Source organism: Gymnoscopelus braueri (genome assembly GCF_963280865.1).
Source record: "Gymnoscopelus braueri genome assembly, chromosome: 20".
NCBI classification, from domain to species: domain Eukaryota; kingdom Metazoa; phylum Chordata; class Actinopteri; order Myctophiformes; family Myctophidae; genus Gymnoscopelus; species Gymnoscopelus braueri.
This window is the reverse complement of record NC_137622.1, coordinates 26,718,760-26,739,624: the sequence shown is the minus strand read 5'-3', so window position 1 is coordinate 26,739,624 and position 20,865 is coordinate 26,718,760. Positions and strand designations below refer to the sequence as shown.

General features: G+C 39.4%; 1 protein-coding gene across 1 annotated transcript; it reads left to right on the top strand.

Annotated features, from left to right (window-relative positions):
- Nucleotides 1–13,505: 13,505 nt before the first annotated feature.
- Nucleotides 13,506–20,286, top strand: LOC308075632 (m7GpppX diphosphatase-like; the record flags this gene model as incomplete). The annotated part of the gene is made up of 7 exons (XM_080415578.1): nt 13,506–13,670; nt 14,651–14,785; nt 15,788–15,938; nt 17,015–17,160; nt 17,753–17,866; nt 18,623–18,733; nt 19,405–20,286. The coding sequence occupies 7 exons, from the start codon at nt 13,506–13,508 to the stop codon at nt 19,669–19,671; spliced, it is 1,089 nt and encodes a 362-aa protein (XP_080271704.1). The 3' UTR covers nt 19,672–20,286.
- Nucleotides 20,287–20,865: the final 579 nt, after the last annotated feature.

The following is a 20,865-nucleotide window of genomic DNA, read 5'->3' as shown; positions in this document are numbered from 1 at the left end:
ATCACTTCCTGATTATGCGCGTCTGCCGCTTCCTGCGTTTTCATTGGTCCATTTGGAAGTCGCTCTGCCCAGGAACGCTAATCATTAGTGAGATGACATGTCAATCATTATTCTTCTGAGCAGTGTTGCCATGTTGGCTTATTATAAGCGACGTTGGGGCTTGTTTTTCTGTAAAGTTGCTTATAAATATTATATATATAACTACTATGGTTGCGGGTTGCGTTTTTTTGGGCTCCTTTCTAACGTGTAGTTGCTTATTTAGGCTTGCTTGTAGCAACTCATAATGTAACGGCTCATAATGTAATAACGTTTCATAATGTAATAAACTAAATAATACTAAGTAATACTAAACTAAGTAATCAAAGCTAATGTAATAATCAGCTCATAATGTAATACAATCATGAGCGCATAACGCAATAACAGATTTGTGTATTATGTAATAATAATGTGTTGCATTAAGAACCTTACATACAAGCTCAAAATGTGATAAAAGTTGATAATGTAATAACATATCAATGAGGATGTTAACATTTGAAAGACCCCTGTGTGAGTGTCAGAAGGTGTTGCCCACAGACTGCCTGTACGAAAATAGTCTCCAGAGCAGTGGTTCTCAAAGTGGGGTCTGGGGACCGACCATGGAACCACCTTAAGGCGCTCTTTGGGGACCCCAGAAAAAATAATTGTCATCAAGAGCAGTTTAACCACTGTAACCCTATATACACTGGCTATTTGAAAATAGCCGATCCACAAGCTCAAAATACGCCACGACACACTGTGAGCTTGTAGATCGGCAGTTTCCACATTTTTCAATTGAAATTGTGTTATTTTCAGTAAACCACAAAGTATGAATTAGGCTGTGAACTGATTTTGCATGCAGTGTCTCAAATGTTGGTGCTGAAAGTGATGAAACTCAACTTGACACTCTTCAATTATAAATTCAGTGAAAATAGCAGATCTGTAAATGAGCTTGTAGATCTGCTACTTTCACTAGTCTTTATTTGAAAAAGGGCTTAAGTGGTTAATTCATAATGTACTTTTTGTTTCCAGAAATGTAGTGCAGTCAAGAGTAGCCTACAATATTTGACTTTGAAATGTAGGCCTATAGTGGAGTGAAAGACATGGGTATAAAAAAAAGAAGCAAATACTCAAGTAAAGTCATTTTATGGTTTTGACACCAATTTCATAAAGACACACATAGAGGCACTCATCTCAATGTTATTAAATCAGTCTAACAACTTTGAGACAAATTCATCTAGTCTCACATGTGCTTTGAGCAAGGTTCAGGTCTGGTTAAGAGACACATTTAAAGTTTAAACGCAACGTATGTATGTTTTTCAGCAAACGGCAAGTGAAACAGAGCAGGTCCAGGGTGTTGGGAAGGGGAAGAATTAGAATTGGTCTCCCAATTCAAATACCTAGGGGTCATATTGGATCCAAACCTGACTTTCAAAAAACATGTCAAGAAGGTGACAAATACAGTAAAATTCAATCAGCAAAATTTCAAACAGATTCTCGACAACCGTTGCTGCAAAAACATATCTCCACTGCATGATTCTATATATCACTCATTGAATATTGTTTCACATACTGGTCGTTTGATGGTGCCACAGTCCTGCAAACAATTGAACAACTTTTCAAGTGAGCCATCAAGGTCTTAGACAAGAAACCAAACTCATAACATCATTGTAGCATTTTGGAAAAGTATCACATTAAGCTTTGATAATTTTAAGGCTTTTAAAAGTCTCTGCTTTGTCTTTAAGTGTCTACATGGACTGTCTCCTCAATTGTGTGATTTTATGACTGTCATAACCTGGAGAAAGAAACATCTAGGACAGTGGTGCTCAAATTGGGGTCCAGGGACCCTCAGGGTTCCTTGAGGGGGTTGTAAAATTGGCCTTTGCAGGTCTGTATCTCTGAGAGTTATGGGTGGGGTCCTTGGAATTAAAAATTCAGTGTAGCAGACTGCATGACTTATGTTTAGTTCAGAAATGGCTCCTGACTATGTGGGTACTTGGATTTCAGTTACACAACTCTAATCAACTTCTTCTGAGCTACTTATACTTTTCACGGAGTTTGGACAACTGATGTTAGGGAGGAAATTCATTTATCTCACCTCCTATATACCATGTACAGTGTGTGTGTGTGTGTGTGTGTGTGTGTGTGTGTATATATATATATATATATATATATATATATATATATATATATATATATATATATATATCTGTCCGTTCTGTGGTTGCTGACGCTGGGTCGCCGTGTCAGTGGAGGAAACCTTGATATATATATATTTTTTAGGAGTCTGGGAAATCCTGTCTTTTCTAGCCTAATTATCAGACTGAAGCGCAGTCTACTTTGTGGAGCAGTCTATGGTCTGGAGCCAGGCTATGTCTTTTCTGCTTTTTGTTGGCTTTAATAAAGACATTTGCTTCTATAACTGTCCTGGTCTTCTGTGTAGACCTATCCCTATTATGGGGGGAACGTTCGCCCCAAAAATTGCAGATCTACAAGCTCACATGCGTCGCAAATAACACGACTTACCATATGAGCTTGTAGATCTTAGAAGAAGAATAAGTGGTTTAATAAGTGGTTGAAGTGGTTGAAGGACACATTCATCATAATTATTATGGGATCATTGTCCACAAAGGAACAGAGCCTCCATATCTTGAAAGTACATTGCTTCAAATGATAAAAAAAATTGCATTTTATCTTTTACAATGGTTAATATACATTGTAAATTATAAATGTGGGTTTCGAGGGCAGTTTTGAAGGATGGAAGGGTGGGGGCCTCTTTGATGTGGTTAGGGAGTGCGTTCCAAAAACAGCAACTGAAAATGTTTTATCACCTAAGGTTTAGTCCTTGGTCACGGGGATTTCCAGTCCGGAGCTGAGTGAGTGTGTGGGGATATTCTGGTAGAGGGAGTTGAATAGGTGAGTGTGTGTGGGTGTGGGTGGGTGGTTGGGGGGGGGGGGGGGTTGTAGGTGCTGAGGAGAATTCTTTGCTTGACCGGAAGGAGATTTCTTTGCTGGACCGGAAGCCAGTGAAGGTCTGGAAGGACTGGTGTGATGTAATCTGTGAGTTCTGAACATACTGGAGTTGCAGTCGAGCCGTTTTTTGTGATCTGATTCTACTCCTCCTTAGTTCATGATCTGGAAACAGATGAACAAGAGAAAGACCATATATGTAGTAATCCAATAGACCATAATTAATTCCATAAGAATTTAATCTGAACACATTGGAAAATGTTGAGATCATGACAGATGTCTGAGATTTAAGAGGTTACACTGAGTGGCACGGAATATTTGAGTCCACAAACCATCATGTAGGTAGTACATACAGTATGTATGGTTCAACAAAGTGGGGTCCGGGGACCCCCAGGGGCCCTTGAGGGGGTTCCAGGGGGTCCCCAGCAAAATGAGTTAATATAGCACCTAAATCAGTTTAACAACTTTAACCCCCATCCTCTATTTAAAAAAAATGTGTGTACAATTGTTATCAGATGGGGGGTCTGCGGCCAAATACACAATACATGAAAACGTTTGAGAACCAGTGCTTTATGAGATCACTTTTCTATAAATCAATTATAGGTCTCATACTGACCGAGTTGAACCACTCAATGAAGTCAGAGACACGTGTGAAGACACTGGCCTTCTTGGGGACATTGCACCACCTGGACCCCCAGCTGACAACACCATGGACGACGTAGGTGCCATTCACCTCACAGTTCAGAGGGCCACCGGAGTCTCCCTACATGTAGATAGGCAGAAAGGGAAGATTTGAATTATTCACAAGGGTCCAATGACTGATAAAGTAATGGCATGTGATTATAAAGCAAGTTTCTGTTATTTTAACTGATAACACATCGCGTTGTATGTAGATCAGCTATTTTTTGTTATTTATTGTAATAGGCAAGGCAAGGCAATTTTATTTGTATAGCACATTTCAACAACAAGGCCATTCAATGTTGTTGAAATTAATAGTGAAAATGGTTAAGTCTGTCTGTGGGTTTTTTATAAATATTTAACCAATGAAAAGTATTAACAAGAGCTTGTGACTAAATAATAACAACACTGGATCCATTGGAATACAGGTCCATTTCCTGAAAAGCAACGGTTTCCCACTCAACAGCGATCTTAGTGTACTCACGTGACAGCTAGAGTCCACGCCATTCCCTCCAGCGCAGATCATGTTGGTCTTCACCTTGTCTCCCCACCAGTCAGGTGAGGAACAGGTCTTATGGTCGACCACAGGAAGGAAGGCTTGCTTCAGTCGGGCAGAAAGGCTTCCACCAGCTGTGAAGGGAAAAGGGGATATAGATAGATAGACTTTTATATTGGCAACGATTCAACATACAGTGTCCAATTAAAAGCGTCAAATGTATTGAACACAAAAACATATAATACACAGCAGACTATACAAACCACCATACAAAAACGCAATAATAAATTCTAATGTAGACGGTTAAGAACAGCACATGATAAAGGACAAGCGACTTAACAAAGGTGAAAGAGTGAATCATTTGAAGCCAGGGCAGTCCAGCCAGGTTCCAATTAGTATTTAAATGAAGCCATGATTTAAAATCAGCCTTAAATTAAATAATAATGACAACAAATATACTGGGTGGGCAATGGTTAATCAAACTAATTGATTTGATGTATTATAAAAAAAATCTAGATAAATAAAACATATAATGAATATTATTTTTTATTATTATTATAGCACAAACAGTGAAAATAGCAGATCTACAAGCTCACAACTCATCACGATCTGGCACACAAGCTTATACATTGTGTACGTTCTTACATTTTGGGCAAAAGAAGATTTCTTTTTAGCATGCATTGATTTGATACAGTATATAAAACTTTAAGACATTATTATTTTAAAATAATTAATACATGCGCAATCGCTAGGAAAATAGGATGGGTAAATGTACAAGAATCCATTTAGTGTAATACTACTGTTTTTGAGCCATCCACTTAGTCTCCTTGGTTTGAAATAGATGTTTAAATCATGCAATGGTAATTCTTGCATGTCTATTTCTCATATGACTATCATTGAGACTGCATTTCCCCACCCCTATTACACATTCATGTTGTGGGTTGTATTTTTATATAAACTGTTTGCACTATGCCGTAGGAGTTTCTTTTTTCTTTTCTTTCTACCTTTTTGTTTTCCTTCTTTTTTTAATCCAATTTACCTTTGGTACGCCCCCATCCGGTGACGTTGCAGGTGTGGTTGTGAGGCAGAATCTGTCCAGCAGGAGGCAGTGCAGCAGGCTGGGCGAACTGGTTCAGAGTGACGTCAGAGTCAAATTCCAGCAGGGCGATGTCATACCTAAAAGAGAGTTAAAGAACATGCAGTGTTTGGTTGAGTGTGATAAAGACAACAGACTAATAGCTGACAGTTTGACTATTTTATGCCTGATTTTTATTTCAAATGTAAGTGTAAACCAGGTCAAATGCAACAAATAGACCTTGATACAAAATCTGACAATCACATGGGCCATACTGTGTGTGTCAGTGAAAACATTTACTTTGGACATTTTCCCTCTCACATAGATTCGGTAGCATAACATTTGTTGGTAGCAAAAAAACAACAACAACAGCAACAACAACAACAACAACAACCATCAAATAGGCAACAACAAATAGGACTCTATCTATGGTAAATAATGATGATCCACCCACCCATCAAACACATCCCCATTCGGATTCCACAGGGGATGGATGTGAACCTTAGTGATGTTCACCACCTGCTCTCTGCCACTCTCAATGTCCAATTCGTGTTCACCGACAACCGCACAAAGTTTTTCCGGATATCTTTGTTGTTGCAAAAGATAGACAGAGATATCGTTAACATCAGATCATGTATTTTCCTTCTTTTTTTCCTTCTCCTTTTTTTACTGTCTCTGGTATGTCATTCACAACTTGCATTAAATCCATAAAAATGCGGTCAAAAAGGTCAGCATTGTATTTGACAGTAATCACGTAGTTTAAATGATTAAATCACCAGTCAGTGATAGATGCTTGACACGAAAGTTTAGTTTGGAGTCTAAAAAGATCAAAGTAGCTGCACACTCATAGCTTACGTACGTGCTAAACAGTTTATTTAGGATTAGAGAGAAACAATGTTTCGACAGCAATGCTTTATGCTGCCTTCCTCAGGGGGGGGAATAATGTTTAGAGTGCCACAGACTCGACGTTGGGTCCGGGGACCAGGAGTCTAAACGGACCCTTTTCGGATCTATAACTCTGAGAGTGTACAAATGGAACCAATTGATGGACCGTTACGTTCATTTGGTTCCATTTGTAAACTCCCAGAGTTAAATGAACACTGAGGATTTTATAGTATAAATTGGTCCAGTATGTAGGCTACAGTATGTTTTATACAGGAATGTGAGACAGCACCCATGGCCATGGTACCGATTGCTCTCAGCACTACAGGGACATGTCTCATTAGAACCCGTGTTTCTTGAGATCCATGTGATTGGTTGTATGACTATCAGACAGGCACCATATTTATGTGTGACTTGCAATGTGTTCTGTATACCCTGAAGAAGGCAGATACCTGCCGAAACGTTTTTATTTTATTGGTACTGTGGCTACCAGTGTGTGCGTCTCTCTTGAAGACCATTATTTACAGTATGTTTATGTTACCTCCAGTCCACACAGTGAGCCGCAGTCATTGCCCAGCGTGTCCCTAGCAGCACTGCTCCACAGAAGTGCCGGCCGCCGCGTCGCTGAAGAGACACCTGACACAAACACAAATATGGTTCGAGTGAAATATATGTATAGTATATATATATATTTATATATGTATATATACTATGCTTAGTAAATAACGACCTGTCATTAGCAGAGTTCCAAAACATTTAGTTGCCGGTCACTGTCTGTGCTGTGTGGCATAGCCAGTATCTTACACATATTTTATGTGTGTGTATGCGTGCGTGTGTATGCGTGCGTGTGTGTGCATGCGTGCGTGCGTGTGCACTCGCTCGCACGTGTGTTGGTATGGAATGTACACTGTAGCATCATCAGTGATAATCTAACTCAAAGAGTGTACAAATGGAACCAAACTGCTAAATCTTACCTGCCAAGGCCAGGCATTGGGTTCGGCCTCCTCCCCCCCAACAACTTTCCCTGGAAGAATGTCCTCCGGAAAGATAGGGCCAAAGTCAGCCTCTGAGAATGAGACATGGGAGAGACACAGTTTACAAGTTGTGCCAATTACACAACTGGTAAACCACATTGTGGTTTTCCCTTAAACCAGTGTTTATGCCACCTTCTGGTAAAGGGAACTACAGTTCCCTGCACAGAGCCTTTTGAATTGTACAGTATTACTCCAAACTGACCTTCTGCCCCAGTTGGTGGTCCTGCAATGGCTTGCACCGAGGTACAAGCACAGCGCAGAAACACCACGGCTAGGATGGTAGTGAAGCCAGCCAGGGTGACACCATACAGAGTCCATTTACTACGTGTAAATGGACGGACCCATTTGAACCAGACAGGAGGACCTAGGGAGCACATACACACACACACACACACACACACACACTCTCACACACACACACACACACACACACACACACACACACACACACACACACACACACACACACACACACACACACACACACACACACACACACACAGTAATGAAATCAAATCTTTGAACCTAAAAGGTTCAAATGTACAGTATATATGTTTCTGTGATTTATTTTAATATCTTACCAGACTGATTGCATTCAGTCAGTTCTATGCTCCTCTCATCAGCCTGCATGCACACAGGCATCTTGAGACCTCGAATTCCAGTCACTCGCAGAGATCTGCAGGTGTATTAAATCAGTGATTCTCAACCTTTTGAATTTCACAGACCAGCATTTGATACAATGTTGTTTCTCTGGGACCCCAATCTACACTGTGAAATCCTCAGTTTACTTCACTCTGAGAGTGTACAAATGGAACCAAATACTTGGTTCCATTTGTACATTCTCCCAATTCTGGGGTGAACATTCTGTGAAAATAGACGATCTACAAGCTCACAAATGTGTGCATCACATTGTGACGAGTAGTGAGCTTGCAGATCGTCTTTTTGGCAAAGAAGTTTGGTGTAGAGGGGAAAAAAGGAGGGGGCCTAGTATAGACCCCTGGGGGTCAAAGAAGTACATACAGTATGGTTTAAATGGTTAATCAGCCACACTTTCCCACAAACCAATTAAAGCCCCTTCTCACAAATGAATCACTAATATGCTCATTGTAAGATGACACCATTTTCTCTGTCTACTTTCTCTGTGCCCTCAGAGGAGGGCTGGGGACAGTTTCAGAAACCTGCCTACAAAAGACATTATTGATAAGCTAATAGAAACTGGCCTTTCTTTTCCTGGAAAGTTAGCATGCTGAAATAGAAGCCATTGTTCCTGCATAAAAAAAGAGAAGTTTGAAATTTTAGGTGGCCAGGTATCTGTACTAGCCACAGCCCACCTCTGAGACACATAAGCACGTAGACAAAAATAATGCCATTTTATGAGCATTAGTGAAGACCAAACTATATGCAGATAAAGTTGAAAATGGATCAAGTGCCCTTTGTAAGAACTATTCCTCTTGTTGCAATAATTGGTTGAATCTAATCTATGACGTGAGTGTTCCACAGATGTCAAGGGAGGACATCGCTTAATACATTGTTTCTTTCTATGTCAATGAAAAGAACAACAACAAAGAAAGCATGTGTTCAAGCGCTACATTCAAAGTTGTGTACTGCACAAATTGAGCAAGCTTCTATATGCACAAGGCCAAACTTGCTAGATGACGTAGCATACACACTTGAAGATACCTCAACTACAGTGGTAAGACAATGGTGAACAATATAGTTATAGTTATAGTGCTTGGCGTGAATGGCCCTTTAAGAGCATCTGCTAAATGTCTAAATTGTAAATGGTAAATTGCAATGTTAGCCAAAGTTTTTAGGTCAAAGTAATTTTTATTTCCCAGAAGCTGCTTGAATAAGTCATCAGCCACCCTAGCCCTACACACAGAAAAATAAAGGTGCCAATGGAGCCGAAACTGGTTCTTCAGAGTGATGCCATAGAAGAACCATTCCAGAAAGAACCTTTCAGACCAAGGTTTGTACTTGTTCCTCAAACAACTTTGACAAAAAGGAGGAACGTAAAGAACCATTCAATGAATAAAATGTGTCTTTAGATGGTGATGGTTCCATTTAACAATAATTATTTTTCTGTGTCTACATACCACCAAATGCCAAACTGAAGCCATTTCCCCCCTTATTCACTCATTAGTTCTATTTTGTCATTGGCAGGGCTAGAAAACATGTATACTGCAGATAAAATAATCAAAAACAGTTAGTGGTTGTCGACAGTATCGAGGTGGTTATACATTATTTTATCTGTACATGCAAACTCCAACATTGTAACCCATGGAATGGAATGTTCAGAAATGTGTCTCTTTAGTACGGTGAGAAGAACTTGGCACGTCTCAACCCTTTGAGAAACCAAGGTAACATTTCAACCACAAAGCACGTTTTGAACACCATCTACATTTGCTGTTGGCCTCACTGTAATCACTTAATCATCAGACAATATACTGTATGTCAGTGGTTCTCAAACTTGGGTCCGGGGACCCCCAGGGGTCCTTGAGGGAGTTCCAGGGGGACCCCAGCAAAATGAGTTAATATAGTATCATAATCAGTTTAACCACAAACCACAAACCACAAACCACAAACCACAAACCCTATTTTACAAGCTCACAACGCGTCAGCTTGTAGATCTGCAATTGTTTTGAAATATTATGAAAAGTTTTGAAAAGTTTTCATAATATTCATAATATCTGAATAATTTTCTCTTGTGGGTCCCTGGCACAAAATATTTTCAGATGGGGGTCCTTGACATGGAAAAGTTTGAGAACCACTGCTGTATGTTTACAACACATCAGACAATATACAATCACAAAGTACGACATCTGTTGATGACTGAAGACACAACATTCCTACACAGTAGTCAAACAATATGCAGCCTTCATCAATGAAGTACTAAAATGTTTTTTTTTAAACAATGGTGTGAGATTCATTTCACCAAGGACAGGGAAGTTAGAATGAAAACCCTCTTTAAAATGTTCTAGGTTGTTCTGTGCATCATAGTACAGTGTTACTCAAAGTGGGGTCCCGGGGTCCTTGCGGGGGTTCCAGGGGGTCCCCAGCAAGACTTAAGAACTCATTCACTGCCACTGACGTAATTGACGTAATTTCTCCCGTTTACCAATCCTACCACTGACGTAAAAAACGTATTTTTTTTTTTTTTTTTTTTTTTTTTTTTTTTAGTTTTTGTTTCAAATTTGACCCAAAGACCAAGGAGATATGATTGTTTAAAGATCTAGACTCCCATCCACTTCCTTGTTAACTTAAAACTTAAAAAATCTGTATCTCGGCTCCTGAGTACTTTTTTTTTTCGATGAAAAATCTCTGGCAGTGGGCAAACGCGGCCAGCAATAATTGTGGCAGTGAATGAGTTAATGTAGCATCAAAATCTATTTAACCTCTTATATGGGGGTCCCTGGCCAAATAGATTTTTATTTGGGGTCCTTGACTTGAAAATGTTTGAGAACCACTCAAATAGCACATTCCAGAGGAAGGTTTGTCAAACTCTTTGGTAGGCGACTGACACCCCCTACAGGCTATATAGTGCAACTTATTGAGTGGGTGTTAAAATGATTGTCAGTTCTTGGCTATGCTTGCCTTTGATCTATTTAAGACTTTGGGGGTCAGAATATGTGTTTAAACATGTGATGAAAAGTTTTAGGGACAACATTTTTATAGATTTATTGATTGATTGATTTTCAGTGGTTGAGTAGTCACAAGCATTTGATGGACTTCCATAGCTACAAATCATGTATAGGCCTACTACAAAGAGAGGATCCACTTCTGGTCTTGATGATTTATAAAGGGGATTATTATAAATGATATACACTGTTTACTATAGGCACTATAGGTCTTTTTAGCGCACCACCTCAACAATAATATAATTGATTCATTCATTAATAAACACCAGAAGTTCTGAGAGACAGAGCTTAAACAGAGCAAAGTTATTGAAGATATCCCGCCAATATTTGGAGTTATCATGGCATACCATTAATCATAATTAAAAATTGCCAACAATTAATCAAATGTTCACATCATAAATAAGTGGCAGCTAGGCAGGTTTTCCATGAGATCATTTAGTTTAGTATATAGGCTATAGAGCAAATTAAAAATAATACATTTATATCGCATATTTAAATACCTCTTTCTTGCTTCTGAGTAAATGCACCCTTCGAAGTCTGTTCTCTGTGCCTTCCACCGAGGTGTGTAGTGACTATAGTGAACTGAACAGCTTCAGACAGGTAGCCTTATCACTCAGTGTTGCCATGTCCGCTTATTATAAGCCACTTTGGGCTTGTTTTTCTGCAAAGTTGCTTGTAAATAGTGGTATTGCGGGTTGCGTTTTTTGGGCTTGTTTGCTTGTTTCTAAAATGTAGTTGCTTATTTTGGACTTGTTTCCAAATGTTGTTTAAACCAGTAGTTCTCAAATATTTTCATGTCAAGGACCCCCAAATTAATATGCATTTGTGCCAGGGACCCCCCGGGAGCACAAATCTGTCATTAAATGTGTGATGAATTGAGTAAAGGACCCCAATGGAAACAACCCATTGCGCTTTCTTGGGTATAATTCTCTTAGTCTTAGCATACTTTGTATTGAAATGTAGGCCTACTTTCCTGTGCGTTTTTTGCAAACTGCTAATAAATAAGCATCTTTTGGTCTTGTTTTCCTAGACCTGGTTGCTTATTTCTCTCACAAAATCTGGCAACACTGCTATCACCCCATCCCATCCCACCCACAAAGTAGACCCATACAAAATATTATAACTCTATGAGTAGACTCCAGCCTGATCACACCTTTAGTGGCGGAGCGCTTGAGAGACAAATAGGCTAGCCATACTACCACTAGACTTCTTTCTAAAAATGGGCTACTATTTTGTCCCAAAAAGATTGGAAACACAAAAAGCCCCGTTGTGGTCCTGTTATTTATACGTGACTGCGAAAAAATGCTTTTTGTTTTGTTTTTGTTTATTTAACTCCAAGTGTTGTTGTTGAAATGTGATGTAGCTCTGTTTACACATGCCTTTATTCCATTAATTGTATAATTGCCATCGACAAGGCCAAGGGAAATGATTCACACATTTGCAATAATTATGAGACACAGCCAGCAGACATACAGTAGCAGGCATTGTAAGTTGAATTACAGTATGCCTTCGTACAAATCAGATTGTAATGTGTGTGTGTGTGTGTGTGTGTGTGTGTGTGTGTGTGTGTGTGTGTGTGTGTGTGTGTGTGTGTGTGTGTGTGTGTGTGTGTGTGTGTGTGTGTGTGTGTGTGTGTGTGTGTGTGTGTGTGCGTGCGTGCTGTGTGTGTGTGCGTGCGTGTGTGTGCACCAATAAATTATTATAATTCCTGATGCCTTTAATGATGAGTTTGGTGATCATGTTCCCTGTGCAGAACTTGCGGGTGATGGTGCGGTGCACAAGTCTGGTGTGGTGTGCTCTTGTCAAATTTGTACTTGATTTATAGTAACTTGAAAATGAAAAGATTGCCCCAAATTTAAAAAGAAATAGCTACAATAGTGAAAATAGCAAATCAGCTCACAGCGTGTCATGATGCCACGCGTTGTGAGCTTACCAGCTATTTTAACTATATTTATACGTTTGGGTTAACATGTAGATTATCATTTTTACTATGGCCGTTTCTCAATACCCGAACTTGGGAAGCACGGACTTGCGTCCTTGGAAGTTCAGACTTACAAGTTCGCCTCGGAAGTTCCGGGAGGACGGTAGTTGGAACTTGGAATGGCAGCGTACTTCCGAGGACGGGAGGACGGGAGGACGGGAGTACGGTAGTTGGAACGGCAGCGTACTCGATGACGTCACCATCTCTTTATTTTTGTACAACGGAGTATAAAATAAGTTTAATGTGCTGTTTACAACAAAACATTCTATAAAAAATTAAATTTAAATAAAACAACACTGCCCCTTTTCGTTTTTAAAAGAGAAATAAATGTTAATATCCCATTTACTGTTATATATTTTTTAAAGCGTATAGAAATATGCATATGAATGGCCTATATATATAGTATATATATATATATATACCATATGTAATATATATATTACATATACTATGTAATTAGCCAAGATCATGTACTGACTATAGCGTCTTATAATAAAGTCAGCTAACATGATCTACTTATTCATAAATGACCATGTACTGACTAGCCTCTTTATAATAAAGTCAGCTATAACATCTACTTAATCTTCATTAAACGACCATGTAATGACTAGCCTCAACTATTAAGAGTTTTTCACGCGGCTGGCTTTAATTGTTTAATTGCCAACGGCCGCCAACAAAGTTGTGGAAGACAGTCGACTGTGGACGCTGGACGGTTAAAAGTGAGAACGGGACAAAAATGGACCAGAAGCGTCTTGTAGTTGCTGCTGTGGCTGTAGGCATGCTGCATTTAGAGGCTGAAGAGGAGGCTGCCCAGTGGAGGAGGAGAATCCGTGCAAGGAGAGCCAGGATGGAGCTGAGGAGGCAGAGGAGAGATGCCATGTTGGCCTGCCTCTCTAGTGTTGTAAGATTATCTAACTAGGCAATTTTTTGTATTGGATCATGCTTTGTGTTAGTAGTTAGCCTAGACTTGACAGTTTACTTGGTAAGCATAAATAAAACACAAATAAGTGTGAATAAAGTACCTGTACCTCATCTGTGTGACATTGTATATCATTAGTCAAAACCAGAATATCCCATGAGTCATGTCTATGAAGGCTAGCTTTATGTATGATGAAACATAAACCTTTATATAAACTGTGGGACACGTCATTAGTGAAAAGCACTATATTTCATATAAGGCTACAGTGGCTTTCTGGTCTGATAATTCTGCAAGATTTCAGCAATTCAAGAGATGTGGTGTAGACAGAAATAGGTCCAAGTAGCCTACAGTTGCAACTCTGGTCTTCATTACATAATAATGTAATAATGTAGGTTTGGGTGATATGGACCTTGATATTTTGATGTTATGGTGAAATCACTATGAGATTTAAGAAAAGTAAAGTAATCAGTTATGCCAATATAAGCAATGCCAATATAACTAAGTGGGTAAAGGAAAATAGAACAAAAGTCCGGAAAGTATTGAAAATTACAGTACTTTACAGGGTTCCCACACATTAATAATACATTTTCAAAACTTATTAAGTATTTTGCCCCAATTCCAGGCGTGTTGTATGTTCACATGCCTAGTGGGGTGGAAATCATAAGGTCTCAAGGCACGCAGATGAAAAACACAAAGTTTATGATTGAGGAAAGTTGGAAATCGGACAGATTTGACCGGAACACTGTAGGAGGGTTAACATGTAGATTATCATTTTTATTTTCAGTGTAATTCCCTTGTCTGCCTTATGGATGCAGCATTTCTCCAGTATCCGAATGTTAACCAAAACACAGGAGGTGACGTTGGCTGGCCACGCCCCAATATTTTAAACAAATATGGCGGACAAAGCGACCAAAATCGCGATTGAACGCAAGGAAATTATTAACAATGAATTATCTTCTAAGAAGCTGAAGCGTGACTTGGACGTGGAAGGCCACGGAGATGGAGTGGAATGTGGAGGAAATATCCTGTCTGGTTTCAAAACAACCCGAGTTTTGAGAGATTCTGCACGGGAGAAGACCATATTTGTCCATGGAAAGGTGATTCATTTAACTTAACTTACCATTACAGAATAAGTTAAGTCAAGTCAGGTTTTTATTTTATTATATTGCTTTGTATTGCTGAAAGCATTTTAATCCGATCGGTGGCCATTTGCTCATGTTTTGTATCAGAGTGCAATACACCACCCAACCGATAGGGTCGCATAGTTGAAAGCATAATGGAGAAAATACGGCCACAGATCGGATTCAAATGCTTTTTATTGAACAATATGGAAGATTCTGGTACTTCTGAGAGCCCGTACATAATTGTAACATCCGTGGCCATGGGTTGGGCACTTTATATCTGAAATCTGAACGTTGATGTAGATGTACGGACCAAAAAGGGAGAAGGTACAAACAGTATTTTGAAGATCATCCATGACTGTTATATAATGTATGATGACAGTCATGTATCAGGGCTAGCTATGGACCAGGGCTAAGGACTGGTTAAGCTCTACTCATTTATTGATTTTAATTACCAGGCACAGTTGAAAAGCAGTGGTAGACAAAATCAGAGGGACTGAACAGTACCGATTTATATTTGACCGATTATATTGTCTTCGATGCCTCCAGTCCTACAGAACACCAAACTTTATTTGCAACAGGTGTTTTGCAGCCAGTAGAAAGGATTCACACTCTGGAGGTTCTCAAAACAGTTCTGTAAAAATCTTCTGTTGCAAATGTCTCATATTAAAAAATAAAATTGTAATATTGTATTTATTATTATTTTTATTTATGTCGGTCTGATGTATTGTAGCTATATAACTATATCAACATTTTAGATGCCATTTTAAACCGTCTGTAGAAGGGTGAGATGATGACACTGATTATGTGCATGACGTGATACCTTGGTGGGGAAACAATGTGGGCCGATCATTTTGTGTCCCTATCTAGTAATCTTAACATGGCTGTAGATGGGTCTGGTACTGTATATGAAACCCATAAATAACAGCAGCGATTATACTTGTCTTACAAAACCAGCTTTTTTATCCTTGTCCCCAGCTGGCAGACCAGGAGGCTGTGGTCATCATGGAGAAGACTCCCATCACAGAGGACAGCTTGGCTGAGCTGTTCAGTGGTTCCAGGATGAAACTGGACATGAGAAATGATATTTACAGTACTTACCAGCTCCAGCCCCCTGCCCATCTCAATAGTATGGCCACATAATATACAAGTTGTTATGTAATGTTCTTATTTGGACAATGGCAATCCTGTCAAATTAAAGTATTAGAGGCAGACTGGCTGCATTTTGGGGGCCTATACAAATTTCACACATACGGTGTTACCTTTACAGATAAGATCTGTAAAGGAGACCGATTGTTTTCTATTTTAAACAAAAAAAAATCACCAGATGGACAATTTCTAAATTATTCATGTCTGCCCTAATTCATATAGGCTACTGTAATTACAAATACACTGAGAATTCTATATTTGCCATTTAATTGAGAAATTAAAACCACAGTAGAAAAAAAAGAGCTCTCTCAGTCTGTATATGGTGCAGTTTGCGGTTTCTAGTAATAAAGCAATAGCCAGCACTCCGAAGTCCTTCTGGTACTTTTAATTCATATGCACGGACAAACACAGCATACACGGTCGAGTTTAGGCGTCAAGCCTTCCTCAGCGTGTATCAAAATCAATCAATCATACACGCTGAGGAAGGCTTGACGCCGAAACGCGTCCGTGTGTGCTGTGTTTTCTGTGCATATGAATTAAAAGTACCAGAAGGACTTCTGAGTGCTGGCTATTGCTTTATTACTAGAAATTAAAACCACCCAGCCACAAAGACACAATGCTGGTATATTCCACCTAGTTTTCTGTCTTGGTCTTTCGAATCTTCCAGCCACTGTAGAGGGTGACTTGCCTCAATCAATCTCATTTATTCTAAATCCCCTCTTTGCCTGCGACAATGAAATTGAATGCTGGAATTCTGCATCCACTAGATGTATAGTATGTTGTAGGTTGATTTGATTTTTTGATTTATTTATTCGCACAATAATCTTTTTAAATAATTATTAATTGTATTATTAAAACAACGCAGAAATAAGTGCAGCTGAGAAAAGGAAACCCATAAAGGGCTTATAAAGGTTCTCACCTAAAAATAATAAACAAGTAGTTAAATATAATAATCAAGTTAAACATAATAATCAAACATAAGACACGACAAACACAAATAAATCAGTTGCGACTGAGGCCTGTTGTTGACAGACCTGGGTTCCTTTCGTGTCGCAGAGATCAAGACAACAGTGGTGTGTCCAGCCACAGAAAAACATGTGAAGAAGTACCTGAGTCAGGAGATTTTTCTGGTGAAGGAGACCGAAGAGGACTACAAGAACATCACTCTGCCATACATACAACAGCAGAGCTTTAGTATTCAGGTCAGTGTTGACATAACGGTTGTTACTTTAAATTCTTATTCTGGGGTAATTTTAACGTCTGCTCAGACTTTTGTGTGCACCCCAGACAGTTTTTAAGTTGCTTGATTCAATATTTAGATATTTGATGTTCATTTTATCAGGCTGAATGGGCTTATATAGGAGAGTGCATGTCTGATAAAATGAATGGCAAATATTAACAAACAAAACAATAACTAGTGTTAAAGCCATGAAACCCTAGACTGTTTGTAGTTTGTTTTCCAATTCAGGTTTAAAACTATTAAAAACGTGGCAACACAGCTGCAGCACAATCAATTATGGTTTAGATTTAGGTGTAACAATGTCCAAGCATGGACAGTAGTATTCACACACCTAAAATCTAACGCACCCATTATTAATTGGGTCAGTTTCCGTTGTGTTGCTTACATCATGGTGTACTTTAAGGTCAGTCTTATGCATTCTACCATGTATTTATCCTGCTGTAGTTTATAACCTGAACTGGAAAACAAACTACAAAATCAACCTAGGGTTTCATCCCTGTGTAAGTAATTATTTGGAACGTTTTGTCATTTATTTGCATCACTGTGTCCACCAGTGGGTGTTCAACATTCTGGAGAAGAAGGCAGAGGCTGATCGGATTGTTTATGAAGATCCAGACCCGCAGCTTGGCTTTGTGTTCCTACCCGACCTCAAATGGGACCAGAAACAGGTTGGAGGGATAAGATGGATAGAACAACATGGTCACTTAAAGTGGTAGTTCACCCAAAAAAATATGTATTTTCTATCATATCATATTACTCACCCCATGAAGCCTAGCCTGACACTCAGCCTGAATTTTCATTTCGTTTCACTCCATTATTCAGTCTGAAAGCCCTCTCATTGCAGCTGATTTCTGAGATGGGGGCGTGGCCAAAGTGGGACTCTTTGGCAATTGGTTCATACTGGATTATCCCGATCCCGATTCGTCGTACAGATTTTCAACCGAGAAACACCCGCCTTCGACAGCGTCACCAGACCCTGAATGCGAGGCAAACTATTCAGGGGGTGGAGCCAGGCTACATGAAGCCTTGATTTTGTGGCTATTTTTGTTTTTGTCGCATTCCTGAGACAATAATTTGACAGGCGGAGTCTCTGGTAGGAGACTCTGTGAGTCTCTTTGAGTCTTCGCCGGTCATCAAATTATTGGCTCAGGAATGCGACAAAAACGAAAAAGTCTCTTTTGAATTCAAGGCTTCGTGGGGTGTGTAATTGATAGAATTTTGTTGAACTACTCCTTTAAGCCCGCTATATTTCATCGTACAACAAATGGCAAAAAATTGCGGACGCCAGGTTGAAAGTGGAAAACAATTACATTGCGTTCAGACAAGCGTAAATTCCAGTCTAAATCTATAAGGTTTAATTTCAGCCATCACCCTGGCAGCTACACTGTAGAGCACTGACATAGCTCCTCTGTCCTCCTCTCCAGAACGATAACCTGTACCTGATTGCAATAGCTCATCAGAGAGGGATCAAGAGCCTCCGAGACCTGACCCCAGAGCATGTTCCCCTTCTCAAGAACATCCTTAAGAAGGGAGAGGTGAGACATTCATTTCCTTTTTAAAATGAGAGAGGGCAGTCTTCCTGCCGTTGTCTCTGTTTCTGTCATTTTGTTTAGCTGTCTGAATGTTTTTCCCCTTCTATATAAAAGTAATTTACTTAATTTACTTAATGGTCATCTAATGATTTGTGATTTCATTGTATACTCCATCATCGCACGACAGTGTCGATCGACAATGTAGATTGCTGGCTTCCTTTAAAACAGCCCTGAAAATTCACCTTTCAGGAGGCCAAAGGGGGAGGTAGTACCACTTCTCCCTTAGACCGAAGACCCCCCCTTTCCTTTGACTCTCACCCCCCCCCATTGTTTTTCCGACTCTGTACATAGTGTTTTTCTGTATTTTATGATGATATTGAACTGTTTGGTGCTACTTTATATGTTTATGAATTGAATACTGAGGACCCCAATGGAAACAAGACCGCAAGGACATTTTTGGACGTACCTTTTAGACAAAGTGTTTGACTGTACTTGTACTGCTGTTTTTACATTTCTGCCTAATAAAATATTCAATCAAAATTCAATCAAAGTCTCTTGCCAACAAGCGCTACTGTCGTGTCACAGTTAAATTATGCAGATTATAATTATGTATATAATGTGTAATTGATTCATGTGGACGGTGAAGTAACTGTTTCACTTGTGTTCCATTCTAGGAGACCATAATGCAGCGCTACGGGTTGCCAGCCTGCAAGCTGAGGGTGTACGTCCACTACCAGCCTTCATACTACCACCTCCATGTCCATTTCACCGCGCTGGCATATGACGCACCGGGTTGTGACGTGACCCGGGCTCACCTCATGCAGAATGTCATCCAGAACCTGCAGTTGTACCCACGGTATTACAAGACCCAGACCCTGGCCTTCACCGCCAAAGAAGATGACGGACTGCTCAGCAAGTTCAAAGAGGCCGGGAGGTTGTAGTGTTGTACAGGATAAGAATGTGTTTGTATTTGTATGGGTAAAATGTGGTGTTTTACTTTTTGTGTTTATGAATTGCTCTTACTTGTTTGATTGGAATAAATATCACTCTTTGTTCAACAAGGTTGAATTATACAGTAGGTTGCGTTGCGTGACATCGCTCTGTAATGCCTTTCTTTAATAATAAAGCTAACTCATCTTTGACGATGGTAAAGTTAGACATAGTTGCACACAATAAAACCGGTCCTGTTGTCTTTTTAATGGTTTTACATTTTTTGAACAAACGACATTGCTACGTCAAATGAATGGTTTATATTGCATTAGGTCTTAATCATAGGGGTCTTCTGCAGACTTGAGGCTTGAAAAGTACAATGCTAGTTATCAAATTATACCGCTGGAGGGCGCTGTTGAATTGAACACGAGAATGCTGAAAAGGGTAGACCATATCGGGAATGCTGGCAAATAAGAACCTATAAAAAACATCAGATGGATTCTGCCTGTTTCAGTTCATTTCTTTACATAAACAAAGGAAATTGTATGTTGATGTTTATCGTTGTTTTTAAGGATGGGCTACATTATGCACAAAGTTGTATCAATTTTCCAATAAAACTTTACAACTATTTGCAGTCAAAATATTTGTGTTTGCGTTGACAACCTGCTTTTGGTCAGCTATTGGCATGAATGTCTTTTGCTAAATTAGAATTTCTATTCAGTGCTGAAATGAATGCTTTAAAATGTCTTGAAATAATTTCCATCCTTGTTTTAGTACTTTGTTTCCATTGAATCAACAAATGCATATATCTCTCTTTAACAGATGAGTTGATAGAAAAGACGATACAACATAAAAAATACTTTCTTAAAGACTTCTCTGAGCTGGCAATTAGGCTACTTATCTGATCTGAGGTCAGTTGGGCGGCGCTACTAACTATATAGAACTCGCTCAAGGTGCGTTCGGGCACTCCTAAAACTATGGAAACGAGGACCACAGGACGCCCCACCAGTGTGAAAGATCCAGTTCACCTCATTTTCGGTCCCAAAAAAAGATTTTCGATGTAGTGCCTGGAACAAGATGTTAAACAGATCATACACTTTTTTGTTGAGGTAATAATGACTAGTTATACTATCAGTTAACACATGGAGACACTTCAGTAGGCCTATATCTGACCCCCATTATATATTTGTCAAATATGTTTCAGG